Below are 12,873 nucleotides of genomic sequence, written 5' to 3' on the forward strand. Positions count from 1 at the left end.
ACTCATAGAAGATGAAAAGAGACCCAATCAAAAACAACAGACTCCACACATGAAACACAAGAGTTCACCGTATACAAAGGCAAAACAAAAACTACCAACAATTCTAAATACAGAGAATGGCAAACCCTTCTATGTCTTAGTACTTTTGCCTTTGTTGTGCACTGTCACCTAATCTGCAAATTTCTGGTAGCAGCAATAGTTGATGTATTTAAGGCTACCACCCACAGCGTCTCCTCCTACTGATACCCAAATGATGGAGGCAAAGAGACCATCAAACCTGCCTGAATTTCTCCACTTCCAACACCTAAGCATTAAAATAGCAATTCCTTTTTTGACTTTTGCAATGCAGAGGGTGAGATTTTTCGCCTTCCTTTGCTGGCCCCTGTTGTTTTTATATTCATCAATGCCTTCAGTGGGATATTGGATGAACATATAGCGGCTGATATAGAGTTTAGGGGAGATCGTCTTCGGCTGAAGAAGCTAAAAAGTACCCAATCCTGGAAAAACAGCACAGGCAAATTCAACAGGAACATTTGGCACATCAACATCTTATTAATGGCAAATAAGCAGCCACGTAGAGGTCCCTTTAGATGTTAAAAGCGTTCTTTTTTCTGTCATGAGAAAAGTTTGCTGTGTTTCTTGATCTCCAATCTGTCTCTCCCATACATGTCTTCGCTTCTTTGCTTTCTCTCTTGACCTATTCATTTCCTCCCTTTCATATTTCTTTCTGGTCTCTATTTACTTCTTTTTCTCTCCATTCTTTATCTCTTTGTACCCTTCTTCCTTTCTTATTTCCCTGTTGCCCTTTGTCCCCCTCTTCCTTTCCCTCCATCCCTCTTCCCCTCCGGTGCTTTAAATCAAAATATATGTGTGCTGGTTCTCACGATCCCAAACTACCCGTTTGCTAATAAGAAGTGCCAGCAGACACCCACCTAAATAAAAACAAGTGTAGATAATCCTGTAAGACATTACTTACTTCCCGGGCTTCTTTCTGTATGTCGTGTGCAGGATCTTCAAACATTCCCTAATTTCCAGCCAACAATGCTCTGCATTCTATTGTACGTGAGTCCATACATACAATACAAAAAAAGCTAAGAACAAGTCCCAGAATGGACATGCTTCTGCCTAATGTGTTAGAACAGTGGTTCCCAACCTGTGGTCTGGGGACCCCTGGGGGTCTGCGAAGCCTTCTCACGGGGTCCGCAAGAGCCTAGAAAATTACAAAATATTAACAAATATTGACAAATTAGGTCCCCAGCTTCCAGTAATGACTCAGGCGGGGGTCCCCGGATTCCAATGATGATTCAGTGGGGGTCCCTGGGTTCCATTAATGTTAAAGTGGGGGTCCACAGAAATCAAAAGGTTGGGAACCACTGTGTTAGAACAAGCTAGAGGTGGCACACATTAACACTGGCTTGCTGGCTTCTATGGCTAAGCCCTGACTCTCAGTTCAAAATATAGTCATTGGTGTGATTGTATTAAATGTATTCACTTTGTCGACCTTAAAAGGGTGGAAGGCTGAGTAAGCTCTGCGAGGATTCGAATGTATGTTGTAAAGGTTGCAGCAAGACAAGGATCGGAGCTACGTTATTGAGACTGTAATTTGCTACTTGCAGGTTAGGAGCAGATCTGTGCTGTGATCACTTTTAATTCCTGAGCTGTTCCACAGGGAGTGTAAACTGTGCCGTTCAGAATAAGCCACACCATGCAGTAGGCATGTTGACAACTTGACAACATATAACTTATTGATTTCAATCACATCTGTACAGTGGCCATTTACGAAGATTGAAACCTGTCATCCGCAGGTTACCTCTTCGGATGAAGACCTGTACTACTTTTTCCTCCATTTAAAGCACTGCCTGACGACATTTTGAAAACATAAGAATGCACACCCAGATTTTTTTTGCATTCTCTCCATATATCTTACCACATTTCAAGGGACATTGTGCTAAAACAGCAATGTTTTTCCACTGTTCATCCAAAGTTTTCTTCGGGGTGGTGAGCCCCCAACACACGAGGATGGTAAGGATTACCTTCCACATCAATAAAATATTGGAAATTTGATAAGAACCCCTTCAGAATCTCGAGAGTTTTAGCTAATGCATGCTAAAAGTGTGCTGCAAAATGCAAATTTTGACCTGTTTTTTCTCAAATAAATGTGGAACCCACCAGGAGGAAGTATGGCATGCTTGGTTCAACTCGAAATGTATTTATGCCTCACACCTTACAGTTCACTGGCTGCCACTGCTGCAAGGTGCGGGGTGAGACACTACAAAGTGTAACAATGTACTTTTGGGTTTAATTATTTCATGCATTTTAAATAGAATACCGATTTGTTATTAATACAATCACGGTTTCTGGTGGAAATCAACAATTCAAGGGATTCCTACCTTGCTAAATACTGGCCCGAAGTGAGGCTCCGTTCGTCCCTGTCCATACAGTTCATTGTTCCTGGAATGAGGGCCAATTCTGGCTGGATATGTGTGGCTGTTGCCACCGCCCGGGCGACCAACTCCATTGCATCCTGTACAAAGTGCTCAAAAAATGTCTCCTTGGTTTTTCCATGTGCAATGAGGCCTAAGGGCAAGCTTTCCGTCCTTAGCTCCTCAACGTTTTGTGAATCTCCCAGAATCCAATGAAACTCAGGCAGCATGACCCCAAACTCTGTGGCAGTCTCAAAGATCCGCCTTGTGTTTTCCATGTCGCAGCCAAACATGACAATGGTGGAGGAGGTGTCTTTGATGCTTTCCAGGTGAAACTGCAGGTAGCCGAGCAGCTCATTCTTAGAGGTCAGGTTGCCCGTGATATTTATCACCGCTCCGAGATGAAAATTGGAATGGTTCTGGGTAAGGCTGAGAAAATCAGTGATGTTCCACTCTTCTCGACATAGCATTAGGCTGAAATTGCTCCAGTTGTTCATTTCCAGGATGGAAAATGTGACATCAGCATGGGAGCTCAATGCACTCTCAATGGGAAGTTGGAGGTGAAGCAGGTTCTAATTAAAAAGACACAATAAAAGCCATTGGAAAAATTGTACAGGTACATTTCAGTCACACATAACAGCCAATCATTAACCTTTAACTCGCCAACTCTTTGCCAAAAGTCATGGGCAAGTAAATTGCTGTCATTGTTCACATCGCAACGTTGCCTGAGTGTGAAAGGCAGACCAACGTTACAAAGATTTTTTTTCTTTCATCAAGATCCTGAGCTGCCATAACAACCAAATCAAATTGTCATATGCAGTACATGATAAAGGCAGTAAACTCACCTTTCAATTAAATTGTCTTTTGTTGTGTAATGGCTGCAGTCCCGGGTCTTAATTGGGAATATGTCAATTACATGAATGTCCTTGATATAAGTGCCACATATACTGTATGATTGCTTGGAATGATATCCATACAGTAAGTTCCACTTGCAAATCAAGTCTTTTTATTTTTTTAAACGTAAGTGGAAAATTTTGGTTAGAAGTGCTGCTTTGTGAACACTGCTTAACAAAGGTAGCTGGAAATCTTTCCAACTAGAGAGATCTCATGTTACATTGTTATGTTATTTTATTACGGAATGACACGTGATATTACACCATGTTATGTTATAAAGCATTATTGAACCATTTTATTCCCCAACCTGGCAAATTGACACTGTTTTTCCGTAGCATTGTTATTCCAGGGTCCTCAATTGCTGTGTTGATCCACTTCGTGTGTTCTCATAATAACCATGACACAGAAACCAAGAATTCATGTCCTTCCTACTTCCCTAGTCAGACATGACAGAGTGCTGTCTATCACACTGGTCCTTGGTTTTCAATAATGAAAGAGCCCTTCGAAAAAAATAACTTCTAACTGAACTCTTTTCTCTAAACACGAGTTCTTCAATAAATGACTAGAAACAGGAGAAGATGAGGTACTTGGTACTGTTCCCCCATTTCCTCTCATCGCCAGTTCTTCTCCTTTTAAAAGCGCTATTTGTGAGGCAGTCACGTAGGAGTGGGCGATAAATTCAGTTCCACTGTGGAGTTGGTGGAATTTTGGCCACTCCGCTTTACGCTTGTAATGCAGATTTCTTTCCAAATTCTACCAACCAGTTCATAGCAGAGATTTTTCTCATGCACAGCTCTCCAATGGTAAGCTAATGAGTTCAAGCAAGAATTGACATCCCCTAGTGTGATTTTAAGTTGCTAGGGGGGCCCCCAGTGAGATTTTCTCACCACAATCATTGGCAGGCAGTCACAACCATTCGAGGTTGGGAAGCTGCCGATCTAGTAGAAAATTTACTCAAGCGGCAAAAAAAACAACTTGAGCACAGCTCCATTTGGTGCATTGTGTGCTGCTGTTTGTGCAGATTTTTCAGTGCAGAGCAAGATCCCTGCACTAAAAATCAGCACAAGATGTGCTGATTTCTGCCTATTCACAGACCCCTGTGGAATCTCACATTATTTACATGTAACTCCGCAGATTTATTTGAAGTGAAACTCTGCCACTTCCACCCACCCCTACAGTCAGGACTCTTTCCTCCAGCCCTGATGCTTTTTAGGGCCATGCGATCCTTCTGCAATTTATATTTCTAGACTAAAACAAAAACCTGACCTGTTCATTCATGATGAGTCAGCACAGTGTGCATATCACTGGGTGTTTGCAAAATGCTGGATCTGCCTGGTAAAATGAAATCCATTTCCTAAGGGAAAATTATTTCTTCTTCAAAAATGAGCTGATCCTTGTATGAAAACCATATTGCCATGTTTTTCACCCAAGGTCCTCTGGCACTTCATCCCCTTCCCTCCCTCTGATGTTCATTTTGCACCTCACTGAGAGGAAGAATTGAAAGCTAAGGGCCGTAACCACATAAAGTAAGCACTGGGAGCGCTAAGTTAAGACACTGTCCTGGCAGACTTTGGGTCTGACTATAGACTTAAATAGTGGAAGAGATGGGGCAGAGCTATTTTGCTACATTAGACAGTGGTAAATGGTTCCTTGTCTCAGGAACATCTAAGGCATGTGCTAAAGTTGGCTGGAAATGTAGCTTAGTTTGCTGACATGTCTAAAACAACAGAAGTGAACACAATAACATACAAAAAGTCCCATCATAACACAATTAAAACATAACAGGGCACAGCAAAACAGAATTCAGTACAACAATCAAAATAAAACACCCATTGCAATTATGCAGCATAAAAATACAATAGGGAAAACACCTCAGAATATACCTGCAGCACAAATAGATGCAACAGTGCAAATATGCATAAAGAAGGGGTAGTGGTATGTTACCAGCAGCAGAAACCTGTTTTCAAAATGTGGTGGTAAAAGGTGTTTGGGCCAAGTACATCCTTAACTTGTCTACCAAGACATGTATGTGTGCATGCATCGTGACACATGACGGCGTTTTAATTTACCATTTTAACACACTGCATGGTCGTATTAGAACTGTAAATTAAAATATAATAATAAGTGAAATAAATGTATCCACAAAGCACAGAAAACTGAGCAAGTGGCCCTGTAGCATTCACAGCTACCCTGTATTTGTGACAAAAAAAGTTAGTAAAAAGTGTAACACTCTTTGGGACAAACAGCAGAACACGGAGAAAAACATTTGAACCAAGAGTAGTCAGCTGACACAACAAAGCCATCCAATCTTGGATAAAGGACTGACTCAGATCACACTCTAAGTATATATTATGCATTAGAAACAGGAGGTCAGACTACAGACAGCTATGTTGTGTGCATCAGAGACCTAAACATATCAACAAAATCAGAAATGTATTCAAAGGGGTTTGATTTTAAGTTCGGAGTACATTTCTGACATGCGCATTTCTGGTATGCGCAAAGAGTCCACGAGGCATGCAAATAAACAGATACCAGCTGTAGATTTCCTGGAGTACTCACATATGCAAAATCTATACTTGCAGAATTTACACCCAGTAGTCAACACTGCCCAGAGCGTGTTTTCCACAACGCCTTAATTGTGTAATGCAAAAAGAACAGATGAAAGACAGAATGCTGAACAATGCAGACATTCACCCCCAAGTCACAAAGATCTGGGTTTAATCCATTGTTTTTAACTAGTCCGGCTGATGAAGGGTGATACCCTGAACCCGGTCCCTGGATGCTTTTTTCTGGTCCAGGGAGGACCTGACCTGACCTGGCAGTTCCGGCTGGACTGATCCCATGGGGAACAGGGTCAAGACTGATTTGCATTTCACTGGGTCCAAACTGGAATGGCAAGCAAAAAAACTGATGGATTAAACCCAGATCTGTGACTGGAGGTGAATGTTTGATTTGCTCTGCATTCCCTCCATCGTGTGTTAGTTTTGCTTTTAATTGTGTAATGGTCAGTTGTGTTTAAACCCTTTTTAAAACTTTTATATCATGCTTAAGACGTGCCTACAGGACTACCAAAAATGGTATCGAATAGCTGCTGTCACTGTTTAATAGATGATAAAAGCAATGAGAAAGTCAATAGGGCCAAACATGGTAGGAGGGCACACACTGACACTATGCACATATGTATAGGCACATAGGGATACAATAGTAACGCATATTGAAGACAAACATTCCAACTTATACAGCACTTTAGGGATGCAAGTACACAAACACAATTAATAAATGCTACTTTATTTTCTGTTGTCTACATTCCATATTAACGAACATAACTAAACAATAATACATTGTAAATGATAGCTCATCTGGCAGATATTTCTATAGTGGCTGGTAGGTTAGATGGAAAAAAGACGAAAATGTGACCATTAAGACATGTCACACAGTCAGCCATGTCTGGAAAAACATATTTGGCTACAATACACACTGCCTGAGTCATTACAGAATATCTATTTTTTCCAGACCTGCTGTATGTTATGCAACTAAAACTGCTCTTTTTAATTTTTTTTTCTTATTGTTAGTTTTTCTAAGCTTCTAAAATAACTCATTCCATTAAAAAACCCTTCTGAAACTTCTGTGTGACTGGCACGCCACAGGCTTGAATTCCAGCAGAAGCAAGTACTTAACTACAAGTTGAGTAACACTAGCATGTGCTACAGACAGTGTTATAGCGTCAGAATGCCATGGTGGCTATCCCGAAATTAAAAAGTAATTTAAGTGGATATTAAATTTGGTGAGCAGATTTATGCTGCATAATAAAGCAGACAGTCAAGCTGTATTGAGGCTGGAAGTCCTATAAATCAATTTCAGTAATAGAGGGCTGATGCTCTTGAGTGTAAGTGAATTACACTCTTCTGCTTACAGGGTGTTGTCATGACCAGTAAATGAAATATCAACTGATTAAGACGGATTAAACTTCCCCGTTGTCTCCTACTGCTGACTTAGTTAAACATAAAATACCATTAATCTGTTTGCTAATTGAGGTCCACGATAAAGCTGAACAAATATACCTCTGCATAGCATTCGGAAACACACAGAACTGTATTTCAAATAGTGACGAGCTATAAACTGTGCATCAGACAATCAAACGCAGAGTACACACAAATATCTAAAATGGTAAGTGTATTTGGAAAAACATTATAAGTCTACTTTTCTTTACAATTGTTGCCTGGTATGCTGAAGTATTATTTTACCAGGTCAGAATACACTTGCATAACACAGACGAAATAAAAATAAAAGGTGTACCTCTCTCTGTGGACGCAGCTCACCGTTGTGCGGAAGAAATGGCCATACTCAATACAATAAAACGTCATTCATCTTAAATAATGGTTAAACTCAACCAATGGCTGAAGAGTGCAGTGAATGACAGTAGGTCTAGCCAATGGCTGAGAATGCTGAGAAGACTGCCTTTCTTTGAATATGTTGCAATATGGCTCTGAGACCAGACTGATTTAGCTGATGCCTGTGCCAGACCTCAGAAAGAGACACTTAGCTCAGGAAAATGGTTAGTTGAGTGTTCTGTAGAGCCCACAGTCATTTTGTGGGCAAACGCTAGTCTTAGTGGGCACAGCAAAATGTCGAAGCGTGTGAGAAAATGAAGAGAAAAGGCCTCATAGTTTGGAGTCTCATGACACAAGAGCACACACGACCAGAAAAGGATGCCATTTTATAGCTGCCAACTAATAGAGGTCTTGATATAAAAAATGTTAACTGTCCACTGACAAAGTGGTGAACAGTTAATGAGTCAGACAAGTTCCATTTTACCAGGGAAACAATGGAAGTGACTAGAATGATGTTTGTGAATGATCTTAATGGCGATCTGAGCCAAGTTCATCAGCTCCTCTCCACCAAAGAATAAAAACATGGCAAAATAAAGGGCAGGAAGAATAGGGTTCAGCATGGAAAGATGGAATTTTTCTGATATGTGTATAGACTTCTACTATTGCCCCCTTGCCTTAAGTTGTCAGTGCATATTCAGAGAACTCAATAGAAGAGCGGCCCACCCATTGAGTTCTCTGAATATGTATTGACAACTTAAGACAGGGAGGGTGCAAATAGACGGTTACACAAATGTCACAGAAATTCCATCTTTCCACCCTGAACCCTTTTCTTCCTGTTTTTTATTTACTCATTAATTTATTCTTTGGTGGTGTTGAGGGCTGCTGAACTTGGTTCAGAACCCTATCACGCTCCTTTAGGAGCTCCTAGATTGACTATCAAAGGATATGCCACTTCCCTGATGGACGACAGCTCTTTGACATCACACAGTGGATAGAGTTTTACTGACAATACTTTGCAATCACCAGCACTAATGAGGCTAAGCCAAGATGACTGGTGGAACCTGGACGCCCCATGGTTTTACTGCAAATGGCCCTTGCTCAAGCTTGTCCATGCTGGCATTAAGTAAGATATTTAACACTGAATTGCGGGAATACTTGTACTTCTCTTCTAGAACCACGTCGTTCAGAGAGAAGCCAACAAGAGTGCACTATTAGTAAGGAGAGATTTTAGGTTTCAAAATTCTAACATTTGCGGAGGGATTATAAAAAGGACACAAAACCACACAACTGACTCATCCCAGAAGCTAGAAGCTGTTTATAGTGTCTATCAGAGAAGTATTTCAAAGATATGGGGACATAAATCTCGCTATGCATGGTACTGTGCAGAATCATAGTGTTGCTCCTGACAACGTATAAAAATGCCTGCTAACATCCTTTCAATGTATTAATTTTCAGTAGCTTAATACAAAACATTATATTAAAGTCACGTAGCGTTTCATAGACAAACTACGGATATTTTGAACCTAAATCGGAGACATCTGGAAAGATCCTGGGTGATTAATAATGAGGGAGTGGAAAGAAGCACAAACATGATTACTGCTGATAAACAAAATTACTTAGCCTTCTACTTTGCACTTTGTCGTTGGGGAGCCTCATTGTCTAACAACTTTGCTAAGCAGTTGTCCATCTGCACATTTTTATTTATTCTGCAAAGTGTGACATGTTTCTGTTGTGAAATATTCCACACATGACAGCTTGAAAAGTGAGATAAACATGAATTTTATTCAGAATGTAATCCTATTAATTAGCACGGGATTTTAGAGTGCTAACTTGATTGATTACATATCACATGATAAACATGGCATAAACATATCTAAAACAAGATCAGTAAGAAAATCAAAAATGGTCACAGAGAACCAGATAACACAGAATACAATTTCACTGGAATTGCACAGCAAGAAAGCTACATCTGCAGATTATCCAGACCCATGATCTACTTCATAAGGATTTTATTATATATGCGAGCAACAATACTACCCATGGCTTATTCTTTACTCTCGTATGTTGGAGAGAAATTGGAGGAACCGATAAAAATATACCATGTGGAAATAAAAGAAAAGCAACTCCATAGAGCATGACTATTTGATAAATATTCCATTAAGTATATTTAAAGTTGAGGGATCGAAAATGGAAACATTAGTACACTACTTTGTGTCACATTTGTGTATATATTTATTTTGTATGAAATGCACGCACAGGACATTAATTTGCTTCTATGAGAGGAGCACAAGATGGAATACATTTTAACTGTAGATGAATATACAGAGACTGACTTTATCATGGCTTCAGTGCCCTCCAGATTTAAGCACTATCATTGAAACCATGTAAATGCCTGAATGTGGTCTCCAGCTGGAGCAGCACTGAACAGAACATGCTACGGAACATTGGGATACACATCAATAATTAATGATGATGTGCTCACAAATGCTCACCCAGTTCACATGAGACCATGAGACACACCTTCAATGGTAAGCATTTCACCAGGAATTCCTCTAGGTGCCTCAAAACCTAATTATTATAGATATGAGTGATTAAGAGTTTCTTTGGCATACTGTTGATGCTAATTCATAGTTCGGTAATGGAGTTAGAAGATGTCAGTCCCCAGGTAAAGAACGAAATTACAGGTTGGGGAATGGTGTAGTAATGGTGAAAGAGTTCTGATACCTCGTATTTGCATAATGTGTGGTATTAAGCTATCAGTATTACAGGTCCAGTGAAAGGATTACAATTTTCACTATATTCGGTCACTAAGTGTAATCGTTCCTGTATTCCAAAATTGAGAGGGAGCCTGAGAGATTAATCACCATACAACACAATAAAAAGTATGGTTATTATTTTATCAGGGGGGCTTGCCTCTAAAGACAAGTGTGTGAGTGGTCTCCTGACAGCCACAAGAGTCTAAGCAGACATCTGGGGCCCCTTTATGGATATGGTATTTTCTCTCACTTTGTGCTGTAACACACACTTAAGTCTGTGTACCGGGCACAGACCGGGACAGTGCACCACATCACAGCAAATACACTGTTCCCAATGCAAAAGCAAACCATTCCCGGAATGGCTACAACACATTACTAGGGGTGGACCTGCTTTTTGAAATCACCTGGACTGCCTTTTACATGAAGGCAGCAACTCGGCCTGAAGGCACATCCAGTGAGTGACTGCACCCCATGCAGGGGGATGCCTGTCCACTTATCTCCCTTTCAAGTCTTTGTGATTCACAATTACTTTGCCTCCTGATGGCCTCTTTCCCCCTGTCTCTGTGTCTGTAATATGGTGCTGCCTCCTAGAGATCATTCCATCTCATTCCATCTCGCAGTTGGCACCAGCAGGATCTGTATTATAGAAAGAGATGTCCAGGAATAGCATCAATGGGCAATATCGAATACCAAAGTGCCCCCGGGGAACAAAAAGCGAGTGCACACATCTGTTGCACCCCATGCACACTTTCTGTTATACAGCCCCTGGTTAGAATATTTTTGGGTAAATAGTCCCTCTGCCATTGCTCTGAGTGGTTAGTGCACATCCTTCAAACTCCTGCAGTTCACACAAGAGAACTCAAAACTGCTAGGTCATCAACCTTCAACAAGTACGTTTCTCAGCATGAGATTAAAATGGGCCACAGTAACTCATTTTATTTGACAAGAGAGGTGAATTAACCCCTAAATTATCACAAAGATAACATTTAATGCATGGCAACAGCAGCCTTTGTATATTGCACTTCTATAAATTAATAACATGGAATAGTCCCGTTTTTAACCATTTGTGGTATCAAAATAAAACTGGCATGTTCTTCTTACATAATGAGTGGTTCAAATAATCTCTTGAAGGTCGGAAGAAGACACAGTTTTCTCCAACATTTGAGAGTGAAAGAGTGAATGAAAATGAGAAAGTTCAAATGATCAGAGTATGGTAATGTGATTCGGTTCTCACAGTAAGCTGTTCTTTTGTTTGTAACTATGAAGGTCTGATATTTTTAGGTTTATGGGATGAAGATGAAACATATGGCTGATTGAAAACATAGCATATATCACTAAAGAGCTAATAGCCAATTAAACATTATAACGATTGTCAGAGTCATTGCGACATAGAGAAATACAACATTCAGCACATAAGAGTGAGAGAGACAAAAACATTAAAACCACGATGCAACAGCTTAGACCAATATGAAATAGGAAATGAAATCCATAAACATGGAAGGACAATTAGACAAGCATAAGTTATCAAAATGTACTAACATCCTGAACCCATTTCTATTTTAAAATTGTTTGAACTAAGGGCCAGATGAATGAACCATTTTACCGGTCGTAAATGGCCCATCGGGCTATTTGCGACCGGTAAAATGCATTTTGACATGTACAAAAGGCAAAATGTGATTCGGTAACTTGTTGGTGAATTGCATTTTGCTTTTGTGATTCGGTATTAGGAAGAGGCGTGTTTAGCGCGTCCCTTCTTCAAATCGGATAGCACTGGCATTTATGAATGTTTTGCAACTGTGAAACATTCGCAGTTACGCCCAACTTCAAGTTGGTGGTAACCATTCACAAACAGTAAGGGGTCCTCAGGAGACCCTGTCCCCTTTGTAAATGGGGGCGCAATACCTTTTTCAGAGAAGGTAGTGAAAAATGAAAAGAAAAATTATCATTTTTTTTGTAATGCATCCCGTTTTTCTTTAATGAAAACGGGCTGCGTTAGGAAAAAATACCTGCTTTACTTAAAAAGCAGTCACATGGTGGTCTGCTGTCCCTAGCAGTCCAACATCCCTATGAGTGCGGCCATTCCCAATGGGGTCGCAAATTGCGACCTACCTCATGAACATTGTTGAGATCGGTCATTTGCAACCCCATTGGGAATCGCAAACAGTGTGCTTTATACTGTTGCATATTTTGTTTTGCAACTCGCATTTTGCGATTCCCAAAACAAAATGTCATACTTCTGGCCCTAAGTTTCCCTTAAATTTCAATGTTGGAGAATTAAAATATGCAGCTGTTCACTCAGCTGACTGGCCATTTCAGTTCCTTCCACAGACCCTGAGACCGCCATATTAATTCCGCCAACCCAGACTGTCTTAGTGGCAAAACACATGAGTGAATGAGAGTAATTTAACAGTGGCAAAATGCTCCTTCTAAGAGATGTTTACACGTGTGATCCTCCACCTCTGGTCTGTC

At 40.4% G+C, this 12,873-nt stretch overlaps 1 protein-coding gene across 1 annotated transcript in view; it reads right to left on the minus strand.

Annotated features, from left to right (window-relative positions):
- GRIN3A (glutamate ionotropic receptor NMDA type subunit 3A) overlaps positions 1-12,873 on the minus strand; it is a 748,999-nt gene that overhangs the window by 556,839 nt on the left and 179,287 nt on the right. The window contains exon 2 of the mRNA XM_069239855.1: positions 2,391-2,995. Coding sequence (XP_069095956.1) covers positions 2,391-2,995 — 605 coding nt within the window. The remainder of the gene's footprint in view (positions 1-2,390; positions 2,996-12,873) is intronic.

The sequence above is a fragment of the Pleurodeles waltl genome, chromosome 1_2 (genome assembly GCF_031143425.1).
Source record: "Pleurodeles waltl isolate 20211129_DDA chromosome 1_2, aPleWal1.hap1.20221129, whole genome shotgun sequence".
In the NCBI taxonomy this organism is placed as follows: domain Eukaryota; kingdom Metazoa; phylum Chordata; class Amphibia; order Caudata; family Salamandridae; genus Pleurodeles; species Pleurodeles waltl.